The 27,704-nt window shown below is 37.4% G+C and overlaps 2 protein-coding genes across 2 annotated transcripts in view; one reads left to right on the top strand and one right to left on the bottom strand.

Annotated features, from left to right (window-relative positions):
• The window catches only part of LOC145771106 (uncharacterized), a 48,898-nt gene extending 21,466 nt beyond the window's left edge, over positions 1 to 27,432 (top strand). Inside the window, exons 13-24 of the mRNA XM_082582845.1 lie at positions 1,653 to 1,769; positions 6,041 to 6,103; positions 7,441 to 7,557; positions 8,595 to 8,642; positions 10,056 to 10,103; positions 10,683 to 10,730; positions 12,576 to 12,623; positions 12,993 to 13,044; positions 17,374 to 17,443; positions 18,404 to 18,428; positions 25,167 to 25,235; positions 26,578 to 27,432. Coding sequence (XP_082438971.1) covers positions 1,653 to 1,769; positions 6,041 to 6,103; positions 7,441 to 7,557; positions 8,595 to 8,642; positions 10,056 to 10,103; positions 10,683 to 10,730; positions 12,576 to 12,623; positions 12,993 to 13,044; positions 17,374 to 17,443; positions 18,404 to 18,428; positions 25,167 to 25,235; positions 26,578 to 26,645 — 773 coding nt within the window. The 3' untranslated portion in view covers positions 26,646 to 27,432. The remainder of the gene's footprint in view (positions 1 to 1,652; positions 1,770 to 6,040; positions 6,104 to 7,440; positions 7,558 to 8,594; positions 8,643 to 10,055; positions 10,104 to 10,682; positions 10,731 to 12,575; positions 12,624 to 12,992; positions 13,045 to 17,373; positions 17,444 to 18,403; positions 18,429 to 25,166; positions 25,236 to 26,577) is intronic.
• Positions 18,776 to 24,305, bottom strand: LOC145769897 (uncharacterized). The gene is made up of 5 exons (XM_082581443.1): positions 24,177 to 24,305; positions 22,030 to 22,911; positions 21,249 to 21,372; positions 19,941 to 20,039; positions 18,776 to 19,298 (listed from the first exon to the last, which is right to left on the bottom strand). The coding sequence occupies exons 2-5, from the start codon at positions 22,862 to 22,864 to the stop codon at positions 19,178 to 19,180; spliced, it is 1,179 nt and encodes a 392-aa protein (XP_082437569.1). The 5' UTR covers positions 22,865 to 22,911; positions 24,177 to 24,305; the 3' UTR covers positions 18,776 to 19,177.
• Positions 27,433 to 27,704: the final 272 nt, after the last annotated feature.

Here is a 27,704-nt window from a genome sequence, read left to right as displayed (position 1 = left end):
TACATTTTGTATGTATGCAAAGCACAAATCCCTTACTAAGATTATTGCAGTTATAAAGTCCATGGTGGTATTGTCCTATCCTATATCATGAGGCATCTTGGCCTAATAAGTGTTCTGTTCACATTCGACTCATTTAGCGATGGTAAAAATATATCATCTGGGTAATTTTTGAAATGTCGAATTTAGCCTAAGTGTGAAGTCTAGTTGTTGGTATACCGATTTGCTTCATACTTTCAACTGACATTCAAAAACGGCTGAGCACTGGGACTGACTGACTAATCAGCATTGCTGCATTACTAAGCCTTGAGTTGTGAAAAATGCAATCTCACGCTCCACTGACTGTTGAGAACAACATATCACGCTTCACTGATCAGTACCGCTCCGATTGGTCAAACTATGTTGAATCTCGGTATAGGGGATTTTTTTATGGTACCTTTTCAAAAGTTGCGTCCCGGTTGCGTTTTTTTTTCCTGCAAACATTTTGTCTCATTTGCATATTTCTGTAAGTGTAGCCATTACTGGTTGCCACGTGGCGCGCGTAACTGTTTTTACCGATTCATTTTTTCGCGCGGTTTTCAAAGTCAGCAGCGAATTTTCGCTCTCCAGGTCCAAATCTAAACATTGAACTTGAAAAAACGTAGCCTGGAGACACACCTAGTCTAGTCAAGTTTAAAAAAGTTGAGAAAAGAAATTGACTCTAGTCACTCTAAAAATAAGATTTTCCGAATTGATTAAGAATTAACCCTAACCCTACTTTTTTTGGAAAGCTTTTGTGCACCGCAAAAATTAATTTAAAGAAAAAAAATGACTTCGATGGGCGTCCAACCGATGTCCTCACGAACGTAAGACAAAACCGAAACCATTGAATCAAACAATCCAACTAAAAATGTTTGCATTCACGCTGTATTAATGCAAACTCTGCGAAGTAACAAAAAGTTCGTGGGAAAAAAATTTCCCGTCCCGGTCACCGAGATTGATAGAGTGAAGTTTCCGATTGTTGAAGTATTGTTGCCGTGGAATTATTTCATCGCTTAGATGCCGCTGAATGGAGAGCAGTCCTCAAAGTACGTTGATCATTCTCAAGTGCACACCCCGAGACCAAGAGTGGAACCAGCGCCACTTGGTCTTGAAACTTCTTCGATCACGAAGTCACGCGCTAACCAACTGAGTTATCGGGGCAGACCTATTTTGCATCAATCTAGGGTTGTACCAGGTTATCTTTCGCTTAACATCTTATTACGTCTTTCCCTTTCGATTTTCTCTTAGGACCTATCTTTTTGGGCACTGACATAAAAGGTCTTGATATTTTATGGCGTGCAATTTAGAAGTTTTAAATACAATAAATACCGTGGCAGTAAAAGAACCTATTTTGAAAAAAGATGTGTTTTGTTCAGGATTGTTGAAAGAAAACTTTTTAAATCTACCTACTACCTCTATTACAAAAATTTGCAAAGTTAAACTTGTGCTCTTAGTATTGCATGTTGAAATCTTGGACCAGGAATCGGTGTCAACAGAAATCGTGTGTTTTCTTTACTTCTTAAATGATCAATGTTATGAAAGTGGATTTCTGTTAATTTTTAAGTTAATCAAGAAGATGATGATTCGTTGCAGCGTACGAAAACAGTCGATTAACTATCTTTGATCCTTTGCAGAAGTTAACAAATCTACAGCAACCCCCACTGCTGCAAAACCGCAACCACCGTTAAAGCCAAAACGAACTTTCCGAAGCAAGAACAACCCATATTTGCAAAAACATCTTGCCAAAGAAGGTAGCTATACCTTTCCGTTGAGCATGGTGCAATTGATGATAATTGATAACAACTGTACCAGTGTACCACAAATTCTTATTTTCTTTATCATAAATTAACAGTCAGTATGAAACTAATACAGATTTATTCTTTACTACTATTGTACTAATCCTAACTGGCACTTTTTGACCAGACAGATTGTTCTATTTACTAAAATGTTGCAACTACGAAATATCTTGAAGCATGGTTGTAAAAATCTTAAAATGTTTTGTGTTATTGCTACTTTTTGCACAAGTTTAACAAAGTCTTCTACTAACCAATGCAACACCTAAATTAACTTTGCTTTTTCGTAAGATAGTTGACAATATGTTTCAGGCCTCGAAATTTGTACTTTTTTCCGGCGGTCATGCATGTCCTACCGGACTAGCCCTTTCAGCGGACATTTAATATCTCAACCGGACATATTTTTTGCATGTAGTAGATTTTGCACAAAATCACACTACAGTATTGTGTAGTCATGTTTGTAGAAGATTTTCTACAACAGAATAACTCTGCAATGGTTGATGGCTTAATTAACCGACCCTGAAGTATACTGGAGCAGATTGCTTGCAAATAAATCAGTGCGTTAATGACAGTCGTGTAACGACGCAATAAACGCAATTGAAAACAACAATCCAAATTTCCTTATTACAAAAGCAACTACGATCACTTATTCCGTGGTTTTTGCGTTATAGAATCGTTGTGCCAAGCGATTACTGCCGGCGCGGGGTCGTAAATCTCCAGCTCAGGACCGTCCAGACAAATCCGCATCAGTGACTCAATAGTGTTAGCCCTCAATGGTGTTAGTGTTAACTGAGCTAACTAACACCATTAGTGTTAGTCTAACACGCTCCCTTCCGTGCAGAAACTCTATTTCTATCAGTATCAGCATGAATAAGGTCGCCACATTCGCCTAAGCACGTGCGGAACCCAGCCGAGACTTGCTTCTCTGTGACGTTTCTTTTTAACAAACGATCAATGTAACGCAATAATCCTCATTGTTAAAATTAGAATACATAGTCCTCGAAATTAGCGGCGGCACACGGCAATTGCCGTGGTAAATGCCGTCGCAAACGTCATAATGGCCATTCTGCTACGGCAATACAAATGCCGTCGCAAAATGAGCATTTAATTCGGACAAAAATTGTTCAAAATTTCTTCCTGTTTGATTTACTCGCAGCGTGAGTTTAATCAGCAGAAACATCGCACCAAGACCTCACCTCGGACTATTTTACTTGCTGTGAACACTCACACAGTCTTCAAAATTAGCATATTTCTACTTCGCAAAAACGTTGACGAGGCCAAACGGCAAAAGTTGAAATTGCCTCGGCAATTGCTGTGAACGTTTATTACGAAAAAATTGTACCAAAACATGTAAAACGAGAAGAGAAAAAAAATAATCGAATAGTCTATCACGACCGCACTGTTTGATTTGTTGTGATGTAATAATACCAAAAGTAGCGATCAACGCGATACGCACGCTGTTACGGTGATTCACGTTATAACTCATTGGGGGGAAAAAGTAAGTTAATTTTGGGTTGATTCAACGTTCGAGTCAGCACAAATCGATTTAATTTTCCCAGCGAGTTATATCGCGCAACAACAATGCCCAATAAGAAATTTACGTTTGTTTTACATTAATTCGACATCTAGCGACGTTAAATTATCATGAAATAACGTTAATTGCTCAATCAGGTACCGATAACAAATCAATAGCTCCCTGCGAGAAGATTGCCTCGATTTACGCATACAGTACACTAACATAATTTCGGCACAATTAGGATACTGCGAGCAACACAAAGTCTGTTTGATAAACTAGTCAGAATCGGAAACATCGGAGGATGAGGTTGTCGCGTCGTCACTGGAATACTTGAAGACGTAAAACTGCCCGTTCATGAACGCGCGATGCCACATAATCGGAAGCATTACTTTTCTTTACTGCCGAAGAACCATTTATCAAATTTTGTACCACTTTTTATATTCGCAACGACACCGGTCAAAAATAAGCATTCCCTTCGATGAAAGAATAACTTTTGCGTAACAATTAAGCCAGTATTTATAAGGAACTTGCAAACTTTTTACAGTTCACAAGAGCATTGTCAGCGCATAAAATAGCTTGCGTGATGCTCTTGGCTACCGCCGTATGACAGACGATGAAGAAGAAGCGTATAAAATTTCGTTTGATTAAAGCATACGGCAATTGCCGCCGCAATCCAAGGTTTGTTGATTTGGCGACGGCAATGTTTTTGCCGTCGTAGATGGCAGCTAATTTCGAGGGCTGAATACACATCCTGCCGAAAAGTTCAGATAACTTTATTTCAAGGCAACATTGCAAGGCGTTGAAATGATGTAAAAATGGCTACTTTTGCCATCAGCTTGTTAACCACGCCACTCTAATGTGGTCTTTAAAGCAATTGCCTGTACTATTATTGTTTCAGCTCCGTATTTGTTCGCGTTAAACAAACAATTGTAACAATTCAAATTTAAAATATATTTTTGCTGCATTAGCTCTATTTTTGTCAAGAATTTTGCGGCGGTCATTTATGACCGACCAATGAGTCGGCTTCGGCAGACATTCGAGGTCATTCCGGAGGTCATGTCCGCCATGACCGCCGGAATTTCGAGGCCTGTGTTTTATTTTGCTGAATGATGCTTGGGTGTGTTTATGTTCTCATGTTTGCAAAGTTTTAAACTTTAAAGTTTAAGTAGCAACCAACTAACCGTCAAGCCAACAAAGGACGATAACAAGTTAGAACATGGTTCTGGTATCTCACATATCCTCCCCAAATTTAAACCCAACTTACCAAGCATCAATCGTCTTCTGAAAAACAATCCTCCTCATCCTGACTATACTTTCCAACAGCACCATCCGCAACTGCCAACATCCACGTTGACGTGCAGAGTGATCCGCAGTACGCTATGTCTGAGGATATTGATGTTGACGTCGAAGAATTGTACTCCAACCCCAATAAAACAGGAAGGAGTCTTGCTCTTCCTCAGACAGCTTACCACTCTTTAACTCGTGATGAAAACTGCACCCAACTTAATCCCTCTTATAACACACCTGGTTTGTTTTGTGCTTTATTTTGTGATGATTTTTTTTTTCGATACCTCAGCTTTTAGGACAGAAATTCGATAACTAAGTTTTTTGTGGAGAAAAAGCTTTTCAACCACGTGCATGACACCGTTCTGTTTTAGTATTATCCTGTTGGCTTCTTGGTTTTTCGTTCATGTACGTTTTCTCATCATCGCATGCCTTGTAGATGGAAATACCTTGAGTTTTGTACCGTAACTTGCTTTATTGCTCCGCTTAATAGTTTCTTCACAAGCTTATGTATTGCAGTGTTAGACTTCTATGTATTTACTTTTGCGAACCTTTCACATTAGATATACTCAACAACAGCCTAGAACTAACATATTAAATTCTTGCGATTACAACCAAGCAGCTATAGTAATTGTAATTTTTGCATGATTTCAGCTTCAGCGTAACAGAAAAATAACTTTCTGTTCGTGATGTCATGAATTGGAAAAAGTTGTCCTTTTTGTTAGTTAAGCGTCTGCCGACGTTAAATCAATGTAAAATTACACGCTGCAAAGCTTTTGGTAACTTTAAAATTACTAAAAGCAACAAATTACTAAAAAAAATTACTAAATTAATATCGTAATGCTGCTTCTAATGTTTGCTATGGTGACAACATTTACATGCTATGTTACTCGAAGGTTTTTTTTTAAGTACTGCAGTCGAGCTGCACAGATGGTGGGACTACAAGTCATGTTCTTGCTGTCTGCGTCGTAACGTCTGTAAATTTTAAAGCAAGCAAATAATTATCATTAAAAACTGTAAAAAGTTGGCTAAATCCTGAGTTGTAACAAAAATTTCTGATGTGTTGGATAAAGTTTTAAAAGTGGTGCTTTGACATTTGTCAAAACATGGGCTTCATGGGTTCATGATGTTTTAAAAACTTTAAAAAAAGAAATGCAAGTTAAGATGAAAGCTACTAAGGTTATATTATATAGGTTACACTAACTGTAGAAGTTGGTTTTCAGTTGCCAATGCTTATGGGCAAACAATGTTCTTAGTTAGCTCCTTTGCTTTACTAGTTAATAACTAAACCTTCGCTACATCTACAATTTAGCCTTTTTTAATTTGGACACTTTTTTTTCGAATTTTTGACCACATTTACAAAGTTACCGAAACCAAACGAAACATTAATTTGAGTATGTCGCAGTCTTATCAGCTGTATGCATTGCAGGAGTTAACCACCACCAATCAGAATATAGCGAAGTTGGAGAAAACAGAAACTCAGACTGCATTGGTAAGTTGTTTGCTCCAGTGCAGTACAAAGCCAACCTTGTTTGCTCTTATGTGTGACTTGCTCGCAATCGAAATCTGCTTTAAGTTATTGAGACATGGGAAAGTGGCGCTACATGACTACCTTGACATAATTGGATAGGTAGTCATTGCGGAACAAACGTAATTTCGAACATGGAGAATAGGAGTGAAGGCAATCGCTGCACGGAAAGATTCGCCACTCCCACTAGTAGGGACAAAACCGAATTTGGATGATGATGAACAACGATTTGAGATTGTAATTTGTTACACCTTGCTCGTGCAAGCATTGCAATGTGTTAACAACGTTCTATGCTGTAACTCGCATGCAAATTTCATCATTTTTTACTATTGTTTCGCTTTGGCATTTTTTAAAGCACACTCTGAATGTCATCATAGGCTGGCTGCTTGGTGTGGTACGCAGCCAGCAATACCCGTTCGTTTTACCTCAATTCAACATGTGCAGACGTTGACTTGATGTAAAAGAAACGTTTTTTTTAATTAAGCAGAAATTGACTTGATACAGTATATAGAATTTAACTATTCATATCCTCATGTTTGTTTATTGATAAAGCAATTAATCGAATATAATTTGGGCATTTACCAACCGCAAATCAAGTCCAACCTATTAAAATGTCTGCGTTTGTAGTAATAAAATAAGTGAGAAAGGGTTTGTTGTAGTATGGCAAAACTCTTCTCTGTGTTACAAGTCTTTTCTATACTTTAAACACCTGTTTCCTGTCTCTGAGAGGCGAGTTCATTCGCATGTGACGTTGAACTGTTAACTGTATTTTTAACTAACTCCTATACTCTGACTTCCTGTACGTGTATGCGTAGTGTTGTGATATCGTTTCTGGTATCAGGCAATAGTTTGTTATTTAGTGATATTCGGATGGAAAACAGGTTTCGCCTGTTGTCTGCCAACTGCACGAAACAGAGACTTCCTCCTACCGTACAAGGGCCATGGCCTAGTAGTCATTGGTCTAAATTTTGTGGTAGTTTCTAATAAGAGAGATGTATCTTTTACTGGACAAATTTCCAAATCTATGAATAATATTACCCGTCTCCGCATTACCCTTTTACACAGTCATAAACTGATGGTTATGCTATGTTTCGTGTCATGCGCATAAACGGACTTACGTTTTCCTATTTCTATTTAATACATCACTGTAGCATCACAAATAATAATATTTTTTTTTCGTGAAAACACAAGCTGTAAAAGCAAACCAAATTTGAAAACATCATCAACTATATGTAGGTGCCATGTGTGCTATAGCATGTCAATTCATATTTTTTGGTTATTTTCTTTTCTAACCTGACTAGGATCAAGGCCGAGATCATCTGCTGTAGCCGCCCAAAGCAATCACTCTCCCCCGATTCTTGATGGGCCTGGACCTCCGAGATTGAATAGTCGACCCTCCCCGACATCTGAGATGCCTCGTATGTTTTGTATTGTACCTTTCACACAAAAACTGTTACAGTTATGCTGAGTTTTATTCCATTAATTGCTGAGTTGTTATCTGCAACCGTTAACACATGTAAAAGCTTAAGTTCCAAAAAAATAGCCTTGATTATTTGCTCTGTCGTCTGCACTCTACTGCACCCACAGGCAGCACTCTCTGCCAAGCCCCAACGCTACATATCTCCTACTGTAAAGCGTCCTTCACCAGTGAGCAGGTAGTTACGCTTCAACGATTGTCGCTCACGTGATATCGACCATCGGTTTGTTTCACCTGTTTTTCTTCAGCGATTAAAGCGAAAGATCCATTCTGAATACTCTGCCCGTCCTCTTAGAGATTGCCTATTTGCTTTATAATACTTTTTTTGTTTTTTAAATCTTAAATTTGCAACCACAGAAGACGAAAGTTTTTGAACCACTGAGGTTGGTCTAAGACAAAACACCTTAGAGACACTGATGTGAACAAAGTTTTGTATTATATATATGAAAAAACAACTGATCTGTTGCATGACATATTTGAATACTGAATAGTGCTAAAGATTAGATGCACCAACAGCGGATTTTTTAAGCCGTCGATTAAGCTAATCGCGTGTTTAGATAGGCGAAAATTACCTTATAACACAAAATTCATCTGTGAATCAGTTATAGGTGATTTTAGTTAGTAAATTGCTGTTGGTGCATAAGAAAAATAAATTTATGAAATAGGTTGCTTAATCGGATAATTTGTTAATCAGTGAATAATCGAATTTTGGTGCAATCAATCCTAAATGATTTCATTTTGGCTGGTCAATTGAAGCTGTTTGAAGCGTCCTGTGAGTAAGTGCTTTAGACTAGCAGCGGTATTGCAATCTTGTGCACAAGCTTATCTCGTTAAATTGCACAGTATTATATAGGCTGCACTTGCAGTTGATTGCTGCACTTTGAGGTTTAATTAACGATACCTTTTCGGAAAATCACATTGGTATTCCGTCATTTTTGGTTGATGATGATAACAATCAGCATCACTTTTGTTTTTCAGCATTACCCGAAAGAACACCAGAGTCATATGTGCTAAGCCATAAGACAGGTGATCATTTTTTTTATAAAAATGTAAGCAATTGAAATATCTATTTATCTTATACTTGGCGGTCCTGTTCCAAGCGTCGAAAATAAAAATATAAGGTTCTCATTGTACTAAGCCTTCGGCACTAACGAGAGTAGGGTGGCCAGTTCCTTTCTCTCGGCCGCCTTTCAGCAACTACATCCAGCCAATTGTTTACACCTTGTGTAGATGTGGGTGGTGATTATCAACCACTATAGCTTGGGTGTCGAACCAGTATTGCATTATTGGAAAGCCAACGGCTCATCCGCTGCACCATCCCACCGTTTTAGACTAACAGGTTGACTGTAATATATTGTAAATCACTTTGTATGTTTGTAACTAAATTTGACATGTTATCTGAAAAGTTCTTGCCCAACCACCGAGCCAGTTTCTTTTTTATATAGATTCCCAAATGTTAAGTTCCTGTCAAAAAGGACTGATTTTCTGGCTAGAGCAGGGTCGAGTTTGCCTGAGGACTGCACCCTTTCTCAACATGATTGGTGAACTTCAAATTGTCTTGCCCCAGTCACTTTATCTCGAGTCATTCGTTCAGTTAGCCTGTCGATTGTTTACAAATAGAATTACCAGCAGTCCGCAGAAGTGCTAAAAAATAAGACACCAGACACTACAACAGTTTCGCATATGGCAACCATATAAGCAGAAGACTTTTCGTTTCAATGTTTTTGCACACCATTACTGCTGTGTTACAATCTCGTGTACTAGCTCATCGTTGATTTGCACAATATAGGCTGCAGTTGGAGTTAATTGATGCACTTTGTGGTTTAATTGACGATACTTTTTGTGAAAATAATATTGATATTCCGTCATTTGTGGTTGATAATGATGATAAAGCCTCTTTCCAGCAAATGAAAACAATATTATGCAACAAGAACATATCTTTCGCAACCAGATTCAGAGTATTGAAGTGTTACATTTATCCAATTTTTAAATATAATTCAGAAACCTGGACAATTACCAAATCAATTAATAAAAGAATAAATGGGTTTGAAATGTGGGCATTCCGAAAAATGCAGAGGATTTCCTGGACTGACAGAAAAAGCAACCAAACTGTTTTAAATCAAGTCAAACAAACAAACAATCTTCTAAAAAATATCAAAGAAAAACAACTTCAATTTTTAGGACACGTGCTGCGAAAAGGAAAGTTAGAACATCTCTCTCTCACAGGCAAAATTGAAGGGAAGCGTGCCCAAGGCAGACAAAGATTAACATACTTAAACCAACAAACCGACAAAACTAACACCAACATACACCTAATACACAAAGCAAACAACAGAGAATCCTGGAAACTTTTCATACACGAGGCAGTCAATGCTTGGAATCAAGTGCGACAATAAAAGAAGAAGAATGATGATAATCAGCATGACCTTTGTTTTCCAGTATTACCCGAAAGAACACCAGAGTCGTATCTGCTAAGCCCAGCCACAGGTGATGACTTGTTTATCGAAATATCTATTTTTAACATAACTTTATTCCGTCACACTAAAGGTGCTGTTTTAATTTCATGATTTCGCATTTGTTAAATATGCTGTTTGATGGTAACAAGTGCATTTCTCTCATGTTGGTTTCATTAATTGCTTCATCTCATGTGGCTTTCTGGTTAAAGAGTCAAAAATTCGCTTGCATAAAATTCGGTATTGGATTAGTAATCGGTGATTCTAATCGGTAGATTGCTGTTGGTGCATAAGAAACAATAAATTCGTGAAATAGGTTGCTTAATCGGATAGTTTGTTAATCAGTGAATAATCAAATTTTGGTGCAATCAATCCTAAATGATTTTATTTGACTGGTCAATTGAAGCTGTTTGGAGCGTCCTGTGAGTGAGTGCTTCAGACTACTAACATTGAACAAGTTTACCTCGTTAGTTTGCGCAATATAGGCTGCACTTGCAGATGATTGCTAGATTTTAAGGTGTAATTAACGATACCTTTTCGTAAATCAACATAGGTATTCCGTCATTTTTGGTTGATAATGATGATAACAACCAGCATTACTTTTGTATTTCAGCAATACCCGTTAGAACCCCGGAGTCGCATATGCTAAGCCCTTCCGCAGGTAATGATTTGTTTATAAAAATCACAGCAATTCAATGTTCGAAAACGCGTTCTGCAACACTGTTTTACACTCTGCAATGCCTGATGCAGATTTTCCTGTAAATTTCCAGCACGCATTGCAGCGGTGATCTGATCATAAAAAAATTTTCAACAGTTTGAGAAAAAGTTTTCTCTACCTATAAAAAACGTTGTATGGTAGTTCTATCAACTATTCTGGAAACTTCCTTGGTTTCGTATTATCTGAAATAAAGTATTATATTTGATTTTGTCAGTATCATTCATACTCCAGCTCCCGAATGTCTCCCACCCAACGTTTTAAACTTTTCACTACAATATTGTGTCTTTGTGCGTTTTAGAAAACCATCCATTCTTTGCGCATTTAGCAAAACCCATTGTTATTACTAGGGCAACCAAAAGTCAATAAAGTCAAAATTTTTCTGCCTTATTCAAAGTTTATAAAACGTCCATAAACTAAATTTCAGGCTGACACAAAGAGAGGTTTCAAAGTTATTAAGTAAAAAAAAAGTCAAATTTCATGGTTAGGTCAAAATTTTCTTTTAACGTAGTTTTTCTTCTCTCTATAGATATTTTATTAAAGCTATACAGATATTAAATTTTTGTTGCAATTTCTGTTGCTATTCTGACGTAATAATCTATTTATTGCAATTTCTGAGGTAATAATCTTGTTTCTCCCACTTCTGACGATTGAATATTAAGTAGGCTAGACGTGAAAGGCAGGTAACGTGGTCTTTGTTCTTGGTTAGGTGAATACTCAAACCATTATACATATAGTATTGAGTTTTAGCTTAGCATCCCATCGTGTAATACTGCAGAACCCTCTTAGTAATTTCGGGATATTTAAAGACTCTCCATATTTATCTTTTGAAGTTTTTCGAGTGACTTTCATTAGCTGTGATGTAGTTGAGTCTTCCACATTTTTCTTTTATTTCATGAGAAAAAGAAGATATCCTTACCTAACGGTTTGATTTCTACTAACTTAATATGCTTTGTATTTTGCATTTGGGTTGCAAACGCAGAAAGTTATTGGTCAAAATTAAGGTCAAAATTTGTAAGTTATAAAGTCAAAATTTCAAGTTTTTAGGTCAAAAAATTGGTTGCCCTAGTTATTACGTTAATTCAACGTCAGTGAACGTAGAAGTAATTTGAAAAAAATAGATTTTAAACAAGTAGCAACAGTGCTGTTTTGATTTTATATGTGCATTTGTCTCATGTTGCTTCGATCAGTTGATTCATTCTCTCGTGTTGCTTTGTGATTATGTAATCGAAAATTAGTTGCTGGCACTGTTGCCCAGCCACTAAACTAGTTCTTTTATATTTCGATTCCCAGACGTTGAACCATTGTCAAAATAGACTGATTTGCTTGCTGGGTCAGGGTAGAGTTTATCTTAGGATAGCACCTTTTTTAAAATTTGTGATGGGTTAACTTTGATATGTCTTGCCCCGGTCTATTTATCTGTAGTCGTTCGTTCAGTTATCGTATTGATTGTCCACAAATGAAATTATCAGGAGTCCGAGAAATGCAAAGAATTATAGGCCTACACCAAACACTGCAACAGTTTCACTCACACATGGCAACCTCATAGGTCGAAGACTTTTTGTTTCAATGTCTTTACACACCATTACTGCTGTACATATGATTGCAGTACTGCTGTACTACAATCTCAAGCGCAAGTTTATCGTTGATTTGCACAATGCTGACTGTACTTGGAGTTCATTGTTGCACTTTATGGTTTAATTGACAATACATTTTCGAAAATTAGTTTTGTTATTCCGCCATTTTTGGTTGATGATGATGATAACAACCAGCATCACTTTTGTTTTCCAGCTATACCCGAAAGAACACCAGAGTCGTATCTGCTAAGCCCTGCCACAGGTAATGATTTGTTTATGAAAATCACAGCAAATGAAATATTTGCTTGTGTGTTGTATAAGTGTGAAAACCAACCACTCTTTGCCCATTTAACAAAATCCACTGTTTTGACATTAATTGAACGTCTGTGAACGCATGATGAACCTAAGGAGTAATGTAAAAACAATAAATTTTCATTAAGTTGTAATGATGCTGTTTTAGTTGACATAAAACTCTAGAGTTTTTGCTCGAAGTCAATCTTTATACCATCGACGATTAGCTATCTCCCACACAGTTTGTTTTAGTTATCATGACGTAGTGTTTGTTGAATCGGCTGTTTGATGGTTTGCATTTCTCTCATGTTGCTTTGAACTTGTGATTGCAATATTTCAGACACAAGTTCATCTTGCTACGAAGACATCAACACAGTCCCAACGCAAGCAGAGTAAGTCATTGAACTTGAGTGAATGATCAAAAAGTAGAACGTATCGAACCATTGATTCAACGTTTGCAGACGTTGAATCAATGTAAAAAAAAACACACTGATTTGCTGCCAGGGTAGTTGCAAAATGTACACGCTGTGTACAGTACTGTATCCCAGACGGCAAAATCCTTCTGACGTTGACTCATCGTAAAAATGGCGGGTTTGCTGTCTGAGATGCAGTACGATTAATTTTTTTATTATTATCGTTGTTGAGCCTTACTCGGTTGAAAAGAGATATTGATAATAACTCGCTTTGATCGCATGAGCAGCTTATTTGAAGTTTTGTTGTGTATGGTAACTGCAAAGTTCACGTTTGGTTTCTCTATGCCCAGAAACAAACGGCACAACCACAAACAAGCTGGGACAGTTGTGAATTTCGTTGGTGTAGTGATGTGTGCTCTCAGTCTAAGAGCTCACCTTCCATGCCTTTTGTGAATATTTAAATTGTGTTTGCTGTCGAGGAAGTTGATTAGCATGGTGCTTGAAGCGTCAGTAAAGGAATGTAATTCCAATACAATGGCATACTTATTCATTGAAAGCAGGGAAAGTTATACGCTCATGCTGAATAGCAGGATGAAAATGGCGGTTTTGTGTCAGCATTGTCACGTGATCTGCGTTGGTGGAAGAAAAACCTCTCGACCTTGTAATATAAAAAGTTTGTGAAAGTTTAGAAGACCAACGTTCTCAACCATTTCTGTTGTTACGTCAGCTTACGTCGGGCTCCAGCGGTGTAAATCTTCCATGCATATTAGACATGGGTACCTAGGGTTCCAGACAACAAAATCTGTCACTTTTAGCTTGAGTTAACGTCTGGAGTTGTTAAATCAATTTAAAAAACGACTGATTTTCTGCCTGGGGTTGATATTATCGAATGCTAACGTTATACCCCAACCAACGAAACTTGATTCTTTTGAGAAAATGGCACTTTTTACTGACTAAGTAGCACTCAGCATTGCGGCCATGTGAAATTCTATAGCAGTGTTTATGACAGTAAATAGTTTAGCCAGATGGTGCGTAGGGCGTAGGTGATGCTATATATCACGCGGTGATATTTCTAAACAAGTTGCATTTAACATTGCTATTTTAACATTTGTATTTCCTTTTTTGGTTAACCAATCGCGGGATATGTTTAGTTCGCACGAGGTTACCCATAACAATATTACATTGCAATTGATTGCGTTTTATTTCAATATTACATTGTATGGACATTGGACACTGGACAGTAGGTATTACATGTTATCATGCGGTGATATTTTTAAACAAGTTGGATAGTTTAAATTAAATCACGCATACGACAATGAGTGTTGCTGTTCTGATTCGAAGGTTGTGCTAATCGCGATAGCCTGGCTTCTTCTTGCTGCCATTATGTCATTGTTTACTAGACTTATGTTTCGAGACTTGGGTCACTCTCATGCAAGGCTTCATAGTCGATACGTGTTGCTTTGGCTTCTGCCTTGTGCATTTCCTTGTAGTGCCGCGGTAATTTGTTGTACTTCCTCTTCTAGCTGGGAAAATCACTTGTTTTTTCATCTAGCCTAAAAATGAAGTACAGGTAACTCAGTTGGTGTGCGTCCTTCATGTGATTTTTCTTGATTTTTGTTTCGGTTTGAACGTGCCCACTGCCACATGCGTAAAACCCGTTGGCGTACCCTTGCAGGGTGTCTAACACTTACAGTTAATGGTCATACAGTACCATCACAGGACGACTTCACTCAGTTCAAATGAAGCAATGTATCGTTTTTAAATTCGTTTTTCTAGGTTAGATCACACGTTGTTGATCCGGAAATGAACTGCACTGGTATGTACTGCACTTAACAGAAGCCTGCATGAGTGTGGTAATACTTTGCTTGATCAATTCACCCTGGTTCCGGCTAGTTTTGAAGGAAAACAGCTTTTCATTTGTTTTTGAGCTTGCAAATCAGTTCTTTTCTACATTGCTTCAAGGTCTGCAGACGTTGAAAAACGTAAAAAAAGACTGATTTGATAACTGGGTTACCAGAGCCTAAGGTCTAAACATAGTGATTTAGCAGTACAGTGCGGTAATTCTGTTTTTTATTAAAACGAATGACTGAATTTATCAAATTTAAACTACTCTGGTGAAGTGTTTGGGTTAAACAATTCACGAGAATGCGAGTAGCACCCACATAAAACTATGTATAATTTAGACTAAACCGCTCAGATAATCCGATTATAAAAATTGATGCTACCCACGATACAACACTGAAAGAATGACTGATGCTTTTGTCACACTGTACTGGAACGTGGCGTATACTACGACTGGACCAATCAAATTTGCCTTCGAGGAATTCTTCTGGTAATTACTCTTCGCATAGAAAATTAGTGAACCGTGACCGGCAATGCCGATTGTCTTTCGTCAAGGCCATTTACCTGGGTTGAAACAGTTTTGCTTAAACATTAAATATGAAAATATTTTCTTGATATGATTTGCGGTTCAATTAAATTGCTTACGCTCAAATTGTGTTTATTTGGGTAGAAGTTGACATCAAAAGTCTTTGTCTTGAACAAGGGATCTCAAAAGCTCAGCTGAGTTGGTTCTTTATTGTCAATGTGGTTACTTGAAACTTTATTCGCGTAACGCCACGCAGAAAAGCCAATGTACCACTGTGGAAATGTACATTGTACAATTGTACGATATAAATGTGGTAGATAGTTCATGCTTATATACAGGGTGACTCAAAAAGATGCGTACCCATAAAAATTTCAATTGTGACTTTGATTGAAAATGAAAAGCTATTTATTTCAAATTACAACCACACATTATTCAGTTTATGGAAGACCATTGACCAGAGTTTCAGCTTTTTCTGTCAATTTTTAGTCAGTTTATGGCTTTCCCAAGATGTGTTCCAAATGTGAAAAAATCGAATAAAACATGGGTACGCATCTTTTTGGGTCACCCTGTAACCCTTTTTGGGTCACCCTGTAACCCTTTTTGGGTCACCCTGTAACCCTTTTTGGGTCACCCTGACAAGCAAAACAAAGTAATGTTGGCGAGTTTTACATAATGTATTACCCACAAAACAAAATACATAACGTAATCACTCAAACGTTTTCGACACGTACGTGTGTCCTCATCAAGAATTAAATCTACAATATATGATATATACAGTATATACTGTACACAAAAATGAATGAAAAATTATAAGATAAATTTGACTTTGCACTACAACTGTAACGACACTCTGGACTGAAAAGCACAAACTGAACAAATGATTAATTCCTGATGAGGACACACACTTGTACGTGTCGAATCACGTTCGAGTTATTATGTTATATTATATATATTGTTTTGTGTGTAATACATTATGTTAAACCCGCTTAAGTTACTTTGCTTTGAATTTCTTTGGTTCAAAAAAGTAAACGCTCTACCAAAGCTTTATCATATATAGATATGAAGTGCAAGATTTTTACTACGTGAAACTGAAAACTGTAGTGCACTACAGTATATAGGCTAAAAACTACTGTATTTATGCTTATCTTTTATGCTAAAGCAGTATCGTTGTCACTAAACTTCATGCAGAGTTGATTGTAATTTTAGTAGTAAAACTTATGGAGTTGTTAAGCAATTGTCAACTGTAGCAGGAAAGATAGATGTTTCGTTTATGCTAAATTGAGTATGACACAATACTTGTAAAATTTATCATTGGTACATGTTACAAGTCTACATATTTCTGGTCTACAAACTTTGTCTATATTTCTGGTCTATACGCATACTAAGTTTATAAGCTTTTAATTTGTTTAACGAGCATCTGTGTGCCGACCAGGCTCGCCTCAGGAATTTCATTCGTGTGCTGTAATGTCTGTATGATGTAGATTGTAGAGTATTTTTAACGTCCGACTGATTGCACAAGAAGCCATCAGCGAGCTGAAAATTAAACATATCGCTTTGTTCGACGGATAAATCGATAACTATTTCCACATGTTTTCCCACAAAGCTGGCTCTTTATGCATTAATTCGTCGTCTGCAAATTTAGAATCGATGTAAAAAGGGTCCATTTGCTAACTGGGTTGAAATTTTCAGTGGCACCACTTCAAACTGACAAATTAGTAAAAGTTCCATTTTTATGCCGTTTCAACTCCGTTAATCATTGATATAAAAAAGAAAGTTTTTGTGAACTGAGATCACTCAAGGCTCAACCATGGTTCCAAGTGAATTTTTTTCACAACGTTTTCGATCAAGTCTAACTTGTTGAATGTTGATATATGTGCTAGATTGAAATTAACGTGATGTGACAAACACGTAACTGTACTGTATATATTTTTTAATCTTAGCCCTGCTCGTCGTACAAGTGGAGCTACCTTTGCAGGTGTGGGTGCTAAAGCTAAAGAAATCTTCGTCAAGGTAAGAACTTTGTTCTAGGCGTATTACATTAATATTACAGCAGTTAACTTTGGTTAAACCACAAATAGACGTGTCATTTAAAAAAAGGCTGTTGTGGTCGAAAAAAGTTTTGCGCCATTGCCATGTAGGCTACTCGGTTAAGATTTCAGAATATTTCTCTCCATTGCCAACGTTGCCATGATAGGTTGCTTATGCTGCTGGATTGTCGTTTACCTTGAGCGTCATAGCCGTTTGATTATGGTATTGTTGTAGAGTTAATTAACCACCCACCCAGACAGCAAAATCCGTCATTTACTTGCTGTTGAGCAGCTGACACTATTTTTGTTTTAGCTCTACTAATATTCTCCTAAATGCTAACTTTTGAACGCAGTTTACTCAGATAGCCAGTTTTTTCAGTAATCTAGTTTACGTGTTCGTTGAAGTTTCGACTTAAACTTCCGGGATCAAAATGACGCCAGTTAACAAAACTTTCCACTTATGCATATTTTTAACGTTATCAGATGGTGAGATGATGTATAACGGCAACTTTTGTTTACTAGAAAAATTTGCGTTCTCTTCCACTGTTCTACAATATTTCTATGCCACCTTCACTGTCAAAGAAAATGTTCAAATTTTGACTGTCACTATTTCTGGTCAACTCTAATTTAGAGTCCGTGTAATGGTACTTTTTGTTAGAACAGCACCTAACACTACATTGACCAGAAATTTTAATTGTTTTTCATTACTTTTTTGAATTGCCACCAATTCGCTGCCTGTCATTTTTTTAACTTTGTTTGTTGTTGCGATTTGATCCTAGGATCACTACCATCATCAAATTATTTGCTTGTCTGTGTGTTAGAACTGCAATGCACAATGCACATGCTCTCGAACAAAAAAAATAAAAAGAATCTGATTATAAATTATGACAAATGAGCCTTGCTTTTATGAAAATTAGAATATGAAATTATTTTTTGTTTGCAGAAAAACTTCTTTGGAAGCAACAAAGGTGAGATAAATCGAGTAGTTTCATTAATTTTTTACTTTTTTATTTTAATTTTTTAACGTTCTTTTGATGTTATCGACATTTCATAAAATTATAGAGTCTGCTTGACTTGTCGCTCTCATAACTTAAAAGATGTGTGAGCAAGTTAGCAAACGTATGTTGATATGACAATTACCGCAGCGCTTTGTTTAAAGATGTCCAATATCATCATTCGCATTTCGTGGCATGTTCTTTTGTCTGTGGATTCTGAGGCAGCAACAACGGATGGGTTAAACCATGATTAGGCATCATTTAAGTTACTACATGACTGCGTGGTAATTTGCAACTAGTCTGCTTGAGCGTATACTAGGTTCAAAATTTCCTCATATATGTTTATTTGTCCTTTGATTTTTCGTCATCAACTCTTGCATAGCGTCTCTTGGCAAAAATTTGAACTGAGGTAATTTACAATGCATGTTAGTTTTACACCGTTTCAACGTTTCCAGACGTTTTATCCAGCCATAATGGACGTGCAGTATTGTCTTAGACGTAATTCGATGCCTTTCAGCTTGCTACGTACTGGTTTTTCATTCGTAACCTGTGCAAACCGGTTCAAACTAGTTTAACACAATGCCGTTAATTTCTTTCTTGCTTAATTTAACCCCCAAGCTGCTTATGGTGCTGCCTTTTGCTCGTGGCCAACAAAAATTCTCAATCAGCAGCTTGAAAGATTTCTCTATCCAAATTGTGGACTGTGACCAGCAAAGCAGAAGCTATAGCGGTACCGGTAGTCTTGATTGGTAGAGCACTCTTGGTTGCCTGCGCTGGTAGTTATGTGCCAAAAATGCCTGCTTTCGACATTCTCGTATTCGCTTTGCAAGCACCGCTTCTCCCCTGTGGAAATATGGTTGCGTTATTTCTTTTTCCAGTTATGAGTTAGAGGTTTTCTTCCTTGGAAGCTTTTATTTTCTTTCAAACATTAAATTAATTTTGCGTTTCAAGCATCTAGTGAAAAAATTGCAATGGAATTAGTACCGGTATCAACATTGGTAAGCGAAAATATATGCTTTAGGCAAGGTATTTTCAATCGATAAAATGAAATTCGCGCCAAATAGTCTCATGGTGAGACGTCCCTGGTCGACGTGGCCAATTGCATCCCGCCAGGTCGGCCGCGCCAGAATGTCGTGTACTTGTTTTTGTCTGGTTACGGAAAAATAGCTTGGCTCAGTGACATTAATAGGTTTTTAATTAGATGTTTTACCACCGCAGAGATGGTTTCAAGGCACGTGGTGATTGAACGTTATTCAAATGTAATAAGATGACTTTTATTTTTTGTCATGACCAGCTTTATGCCCTTGATTAGCTTTCAAATAAAAAGTTGTAATCAATTTGAAAACATTACAATCTTGTCACGAGTGCTGCCAACAGAAACAGGCCTCGTACTTTACCTATTTTTCACGAATACTGCCAGTTATCGATGAAAATCCGGACCAGAACTAACCTTGGATATAAATTTATTGCAATTAATTGCTTTACCTCGTGTCCACTTGGAACTTCGGGTAGTGCCTATTCATCTTGATGTGGCAGAAAAGCAATTTTCTCTCCTCCATCCATCGCAGTGCATTGTTTAATTCTCTAAAATGAAAGTTTTTTATGTAACTGTGACGGTGATCCGTTTTATGGAAATATTAATCCCCTATCTTACCTTTAATGGAAAACATGGAAACCTTTATGATATTTTGGCGTTATAAATTTAGGATCTTAGGCCAGTTTGGTGTGCTCACTTTGGTGTCGGGCATCATTTTTGGTATTGGTTGGCTTTGTTTATCTTCACTTTGGTGGTGAAGGAAATGTTTGGTGGCTTCACTTTGTCATACTTTATTAAATAACAACAGAGAGAGATGTTCTTCTAACAACAGATTCAAATGTTCTTACAAAACTCTAAGTAGCCTAGTTTAGTTGTCATGAAACTACATAAGCAAGTTTATACTTATTGGCTCATTATATAAAACCTGTCCTCTGATGTAATGTGGATTTAATTGTAACTTTTGCGTTTTTGATTTGTTAACTTTTTTACTGGAGTCCGCATTGACCTTAAATTTCCTGACGTTTCTCCATTTTCGAGATAGATTTTGTAGGCAAAATTTCAGAAAAAAGTCTCTACACATTCCCGGGATAGGGAGCCAAGTTGTTTTTACACCCTTAACAGGCGGCATAGGTACAATTATATAATACCTTCCCAGATTTTGTATGAAATTAATGTGAAAAAAGACATAATTTTATTTTTGAAGGAATAATTTTTTGTTACGATGAAATAATACAAAGCACCTTATTTACAATTTCAACGATAATTTATGAAGCTTTTTTATTCATTTTCACAAATAACACACGTTGTCTTTGCATGTGAACGTTCGTCGCAAACAGGTTGGACACCAACTACATAGCTTTTCTTAGTTTAACGTTGTTTCAGCTTCTGGTCTAGTCAGACAGCAACTGCCAACAATCATAATAGGATTTGTCTGAGTAGTGTATTAAAACGTTCGGATCAATGAAAACCATACAGAAAGTATACCTAGGCTGATTTTCATGCAACATATTTGAAGGTTTAATTGCACCGATGTCGCCTGTTAGCGTTATAAACTTATGCCACCGGATGAAGGTTAACACAATACAATTACGGTAATAGATTTCGTGCCTGTTTCCAGTTGATTGAGAAGAAAATGAAGCGGTATACAACTGTTGTGTGCTGCATCAGTAGTGCACCAATTGTAAATACGTTTTTACTTCCGCTGCTTGTCGTGGTGGCATGTTTTCTATCCACAATACCCGCTCTAGTCTACTTACAGCAGGTTGAGTTTTGGAAATCCCCATTTCTTCTTGAGCGCTTCCAGTATAGCAAGAGGGTAGGCTCGCTTTCTGCCCAACATCTTAATCACTTGCAGTATTGCCCATCCCAGTGAGGACGCTTCTGAAAACAGTTGTTTAACGAAACTAGCGTTATTAGATGATGACCTAACATAAGATTGAATATCTGCATTCTAAATGATGCAATGCAAATTTATTTACATCATAAAGATGCCTACATAGCAAAAAAGCAAGCGGACCGAATAAAAGCGAATATAGTTGCTACTCTCCTGAAAACCGTGATAGTTTGTTTCACCCTAGATATTGTCTTCAGAAGGTTTTAAAGATCAGATCAGAAGATTGCTCAAAAATAATCTATTACATAATTAATTATATTTGAATAAGAACTTAAAAATCCCACTATGATTGAAACAGATTGTTAAGTTTTTTTTTGGAGAATGTAGTCACCATATTTGCTACCATTGATGAATGATGATCAATCAAGACGACTAATGATCTAATGACAAGAGCTAGTTTTTTGGATGTTCCTTTTTTGCAACACGCTTTGATGTATATCTTGCAATCTTTTTCGACGTCCAGGACTAAATGTACACTATTTAATTCTGATTTTAAAATTCAGACGATAAAAATTAGCTCCAAAATTTTATAAGATTTGCAAATGCAGTTTGAAAATTTGCCGTAAGTGTTTTTGCATCAAACTCTTGTTCGTTGTTCTTAAAACAACGTCTAAGTTCAATCGTGTGACTGTTACTCTTTTTACCTTTCTGTCCGTGTTTAATGACGTGATGGCTTGGTTTATGTTGTCTGTATTGAGAATAGAAGCCGCTTGATCTTAGTTTGTCTCTATCTTCTTGTAACTTCCTCTTCAAGCACTGACGACACTGATTTGGGTAGTTTAGGTTGCTCCATTCTGGGCACTTGGCACCGCTGCCATTGTAACTGTCCACTCTTTTTGATATGTAGCGAATGTCTGGTCGACTGTAGCTGTATTCAGACCTTTTTCTGTACACCTCGTGCATGGTGGGTTCGTACGGTGAATGAGAAAAGCTTGCATGGCGCTTAGCGCTAACATGTGGGTTTTTGTTTGTTTTTTTAACGTGTTTAGCAGCCGGGTGATAATGGCTGCTGCTTGGATTTTCTTTCGAATACGCTCTTTCTGCTTTTCTTGATTTTGTGATTTTCTTTACGGGTTTATGATGTTGCTTTCTTCTCACGCCTTGAATGGTGATAGTGGATTGGGTTGTCCCTGTAGACCACTTCTTTTTCTTGGGCAGTCCAACCAACCACCTTGCACATCGCCGACTGGCACTTAGTCTTGGCTTCAGCATGTAGATCTCTGACAAATCCCTGTGTAATTGGGACTGCTCGTCTCTGGACGACGCCGCGGCTTTCGATCTTCCTCTGCGTTTGTGATACTGGTGTTTGAGCTTCGACTGCTTGAAATGTACGCAAGCTTTTTGTTTTGGCCTTTTCCTTTGAACTTTCCGACGATCTTTATGGATTGCGTACCTTTTCACCTTGCGGACTGTTTGTCTTGGTAAACGGCGACATTTCGTGTTTGCTGTGCGCGGTCGTCCATCAGCTCGCCTTTGCATGTTGCGGTAACTACGTCACTGTTTCTTTTTGCTTCACGTCAACCATTCTGGAAAAATACCAATTGCAGCTTAGTGGATATTCATTCTCGTTTTCGTCGATGTTTTGGGTTTTGACCTCTTGCCAGGTCACAACCATAGCGTTATCATGGCACTAAACTAGTGGTTTCCAGTCGGGGAGGAATTCTTCCCCAGGGAGGAATTTCAGGGGAAGAATTTTAACTTTAAAAGCATTTTTGTTTTCAAGTTGACATTGACTTAATGAATTAATTACACTACTTTAAATATTAATTATACAATTGGGAAATTTTTTTAACTTATTTTGTCGTATTCTGATTTACTGTATATACGGCAGATGAAATTGTTTGATTGCGTAAACTTTCATGCTTTCTTGTCCGCGTAAATTTTTTCCAAAACTTTATTTTTTTATAGGCATTCATTGAAATAGAAGTAAAAGCAAAAACTGACTGAAAATTCATTTAGAAAACACAAGCTTCTTTTCTAAGAAGAATAGTTAAGAAGGCAATGTTGTCAGGTATGTTAACGTACAATCTGAGACTTGGGCGCTGAGGAAAACGAAGCTCAAGCCTTTCGGAGTTAGTGACATGTGAGGAAGAGAAAGGTGGAGAAATAAGGCGAAGAAAATTAAGAAAGCTGCAAATGAAGTGTTGAGTGAAGTTAAAGAGAGGGTGGCGTTATTGCAAATTACAATGAGGGAAGCGACATGGATTGGTTGCGCTCTCACGAGAAAGACAGTAGTAATGTATCATATATAAGGAAAAATCGGGAGGTATACCTCGAGGCAGGAAGAAAGTTTCGAAGGATGGCGCAAAGGGTAAATGACGAGCGCAGTTTTATTGATGCTGGACCAGCCTTTTCGCATCAAACAGAGTTAGGCTAATGGATAATGGTATAGCAGCACTGGACTAAGCTGTCCTGACCTGACTTTCCACTGCCTGGCCTAAAATTTAAACAGTCTGTTTTATACGAAAGGAGGAGCCTGTTATTTTCCTTCGCCGTGCTGTTCTGTTTCTTCGCACAATTTTTTTGTTGTTGTACGAACGTAGCAGGGGATTCGTTTGAATTTTTGATTTTTCGCCACTATCCTGGTACTAGTATCGTACCCAGTTTCATACCATAAACTGCGCTATAAACGTTATAAACGTATTTATGAACGTACTAGTTTGCAAACAATTTTCACCACAGGGAATTTTTTAAATTAAGAATTACTTTAAGAAATATTTCGACCAACCACCAAGAGCAATTTGATGCTCTCTATTTTTAGCCCTTGATGAATTTAAGTCCCCTGACTTACATGGTCACATCAGCTTGATTACTTCTTTGCTTCAGTGTCCACAACAGTTAAGTTCGCAGGCATACCTTTGCTAGTTATGTGCAAGTAATGCCACGAGGGTCTTCCTTGCAGCAATATCTTTTGAACTCAACAAAATACAATATTCTTGACTCAGTACCAATCAAATTCTTTTCTTGTGACGTCAACATAACGTCACATTGCAATTTTGTATGACGTCATAAACAAAACCTATATGCAAATTTGCATGTCTAATTGTCTACATGCCATTTTTACAGTGAATAAAACCAGTCAGGTGCAGCAGCTTGTGTAGGTTATTGTTGTTGAAGCTTTCACCACCGTAATGGTAACTTCTTCAATCATAATCTCGTTCAAATAGAGTTTGTATATTTCTCACACGCGTTTTAAATCACCTCAAAATGAACTACCGGCAGTAAGTGGAAGAGATTATTTACTTTTTTAAAAACAAGTCCTCTGTCCTACTATGTTGGTTTGGAGTGACTGTTGGTTCATGCGTTGTTTTGGCCTGTTTTGAGCCATGAGGAATTTTTCGTGGTGAAAAAATGTTGAGAAGCATCAAATGCGTAACTTAGTAAGATCAAAACTCAATGTGAATTTTTAGTTTTTGTAAGATGTTTACTTTGTGTGTAGTTTCAATGTTGTATATATTGGTCAGGAAAGACACCTGATGTACTGATGCGGTACTGATGAGCCCAGCCTAATGGGCGAAACACGTGTCTATCGCTGAGTTCCTGCTACACTCGACTGCCGAGAAACACATGTTTTTGGAAAAGTCTTGATGGCTAGTGTGGAGGCTACACCGGTATGGTTAGCGAAACACAATGCTCGCTGTTCTATAGTGAGTAGTCAGGTAGTGCTGGCGCCAGGAAGATCGCTCCTTTTCAACAAGACACTTCAACATCGGTTAGCCAATGAATCTTATTTCCTGAATCTGTTTGGATGGGATTTCTAACGTAGAAATATTTTTAACAGATGAACCTGCAAAGTCAACTCCACAGACTTACACACAAGACTCTAGTAATCACCGAAGCCAAGATATGAGTAAGTATTTTTTTAAAGGCAAATTTGAGATGTTTAATTGTGACAAGTATGTTTGGTAAACTTTGCCTCCATTGAATTGTTTAAGTAGAAAACTGCAATTTTCCCAAAATTTTCAACCCGTTTCTTGTTGGGGCTGATATTATGCATTGTCCCTAGCTCAGGGTAGAGGTACTCACTCGGACCTCAAAAACAATATAACAGTTTCTTGGTTACCTTAAAGACATGCGGGTCGTGCTTTTTTTACTGAGAACACGGAAGGTGGTACAGTCATTTGGAATAGACATAGAGGGTCTTCCTCTTGTATTAGATATTAACGTGTAAACCAAATTCCTAGACATTAAAACGTCATTTACACGACGTTGATTCAACTTTTGCAGACTTTAAATCAATGTAGAAATTACGAGTTTTGCTGTCTACGTTGTTGAATCGTCCTGAGAACATTTTGAGATTGTTTGCATTTTTGATTACGTCGGATTACGCCTTATCAGCTTCTCAACACACTATTTCAAGAATATTCTCGAATGCCATCCACCCAGCAATACCCGTCTTTTTTATATTGATTCAACGTTTGCCGACGCCGACGTTGAATCAGTGTAAAAAGGATGGGATTTTAGCAGCTGGCTAGACATTTTTGCGAAATAAGTAGTGCAAGTATTAACCATTTTTCACATGTCGAAATAACATCATTCGACGTTGCTTAGACAATGTGTTGAAGGTTGTCCACTTGATGTTGAACAAACGAAACTGGATTTATCAGGCTATTGACTTGATTGTGTTTCTGTTTGGATTGTTGACGCTTGGCAAACATACACTCGACGCAAAGTTTTGCTGCAAAATGTAGCCGATAAATTTTAATAAAACGTTTTAAAATGTGATTTTATCGTGTTTGTCACTTTTACTTTTTGCTAAAAATAAGAATGGTAAACTCGCAAAGCATATTGGCTTTATGACAAACTCAAAAATTTTGAACTTATTCAACTTTATCGTTCAAAAGTGCAGTATTGATATGGCTATTCCTGCTGTTGTAAAAGCAATGTAAGACTGAGTTTATTTGAGGTACGATATCAGAGACACAACCGTACATCCCCGTATAACATCGTGAATCTGGACTAGTAAAAAGATTTACCCTCGGCCCCAGAGGCTCACACGACGACGACGAGAGTACCTTTACTCTCGGCTGCGTTGTTTGCTGTAACTACATGAGACACTAGCCAAAATTTCTAGCCGAGTCGCCGCCTCTGCTCAAGGGTGGTGAAAGGCAGAACCCTCGACATTTGGAGTGCCAAAGAAGAAGACTGCATGAGAGTTTATGATAGCTCTAATTTTTAATTTATTTTTTCAGGCTTTCCTCTGAGAATTCTTCGCAAGCCAAAAGGACCAAAACCGGTTCCAAGCCATTGGAACAAATGAACCTTCCACCCGTCTTTTTCCGTCTTGCTCCTGCAGCCAGTGTCTGCGTTGATTGACGTTCAAATATGTTAAAATTATGTGTTTCGTTGGCGATAGAACATTAGTCAAAATGTCAACAACTCGTTCTTTGCGTATGAACCTGGCCAGCTACAACGTCGTTATTTGTACTTCATTATTGAAGAAATTCAGTGTAAAATCATAGCAATGTTATGCGGTTCTGTGTTAAAATTGGAAGCTGATTAAGAATTTATTGGTTTCCATCAATACGAAACAAGCTCTCTTCCTGTAAATCTTTTTCTGCAAACTATTTTGTTTGCTTCGCCTACAGAAATTATGTAGTGACAAACATCAATCGAATGTCTTCCATTTTAACAATTTAATGCAATCAATTTTTATTTTTGAAATGTAATATTTAGTGATAATATAATTATTGTAAGGTGTCCGTATTGTCCGACTGACCAGTGACCAGGCGTTAGAAATAAGAATAAAAAATTTTAGCGGGCAAAAATATCCCGCCCTGGATGTTTTACTTTGAAAAAGTTCATTGTTTTGGTTTAAAAAAATAAAGAGCTTTCAGTGCTTTTGGAATTCAATAGGCAATAGCACTAAAGTTGAAAACAGTTAAGTTTTCGAAACGTTTGCTGAACATGAGTTAAACATCTACATTTTGTGCTCTTTATTTTTTTGATTCATCCTTTTAGTTCTAGAAATCGGCTAATAAAGTAAACATGTTATCGCGTGCAAGTACACACTGAACGCTCGCACAACTCTCTTCCAGTTGTGCCATTTTAAATCCTGCTGCTTGACAGCAGTGCCAAGCTTTCTAGAAGTTTTAGTCGATTGCGTTTCATTGTGAATGGCCTCATGTTTCTGGGATGTTCACGAAAAAACGGAATCATTGTGATCCCTGATGTTGCAATAGAGGTCGGATGAAATCAAGGATACTGTATCAGTTAGATTTATATTATGGTTTTTTGTGTTCAGCTATGTTGTCGTCATTCCACTATGAAAAGAAATGTATATTTCAAAAGGGTATGCCACGACGCGATTGGTTATTTT

This window comes from Aplidium turbinatum, chromosome 5 (assembly GCF_918807975.1).
Source record: "Aplidium turbinatum chromosome 5, kaAplTurb1.1, whole genome shotgun sequence".
NCBI classification, from domain to species: Eukaryota; Metazoa; Chordata; class Ascidiacea; order Aplousobranchia; family Polyclinidae; genus Aplidium; species Aplidium turbinatum.
This window is presented reverse-complemented; position numbering and strand designations above follow the sequence as displayed.

Coding starts and splice junctions, on each gene's coding strand:
- LOC145769897 (XM_082581443.1), bottom strand. CDS start 22,864: ATGCAAAGGCGAGCTGATGGACGACCGCGCACAGCAAACACGAAATGT. Junction 21,373..22,029: donor CATTAAACACGGACAGAAAG/GTAAAAAGAGTA, acceptor AACTGTTTTCAG/AAGCGTCCTCACTGGGATGG. Junction 20,040..21,248: donor TTTCCAAAACTCAACCTGCT/GTAAGTAGACTA, acceptor CTTTCATTTTAG/AGAATTAAACAATGCACTGC.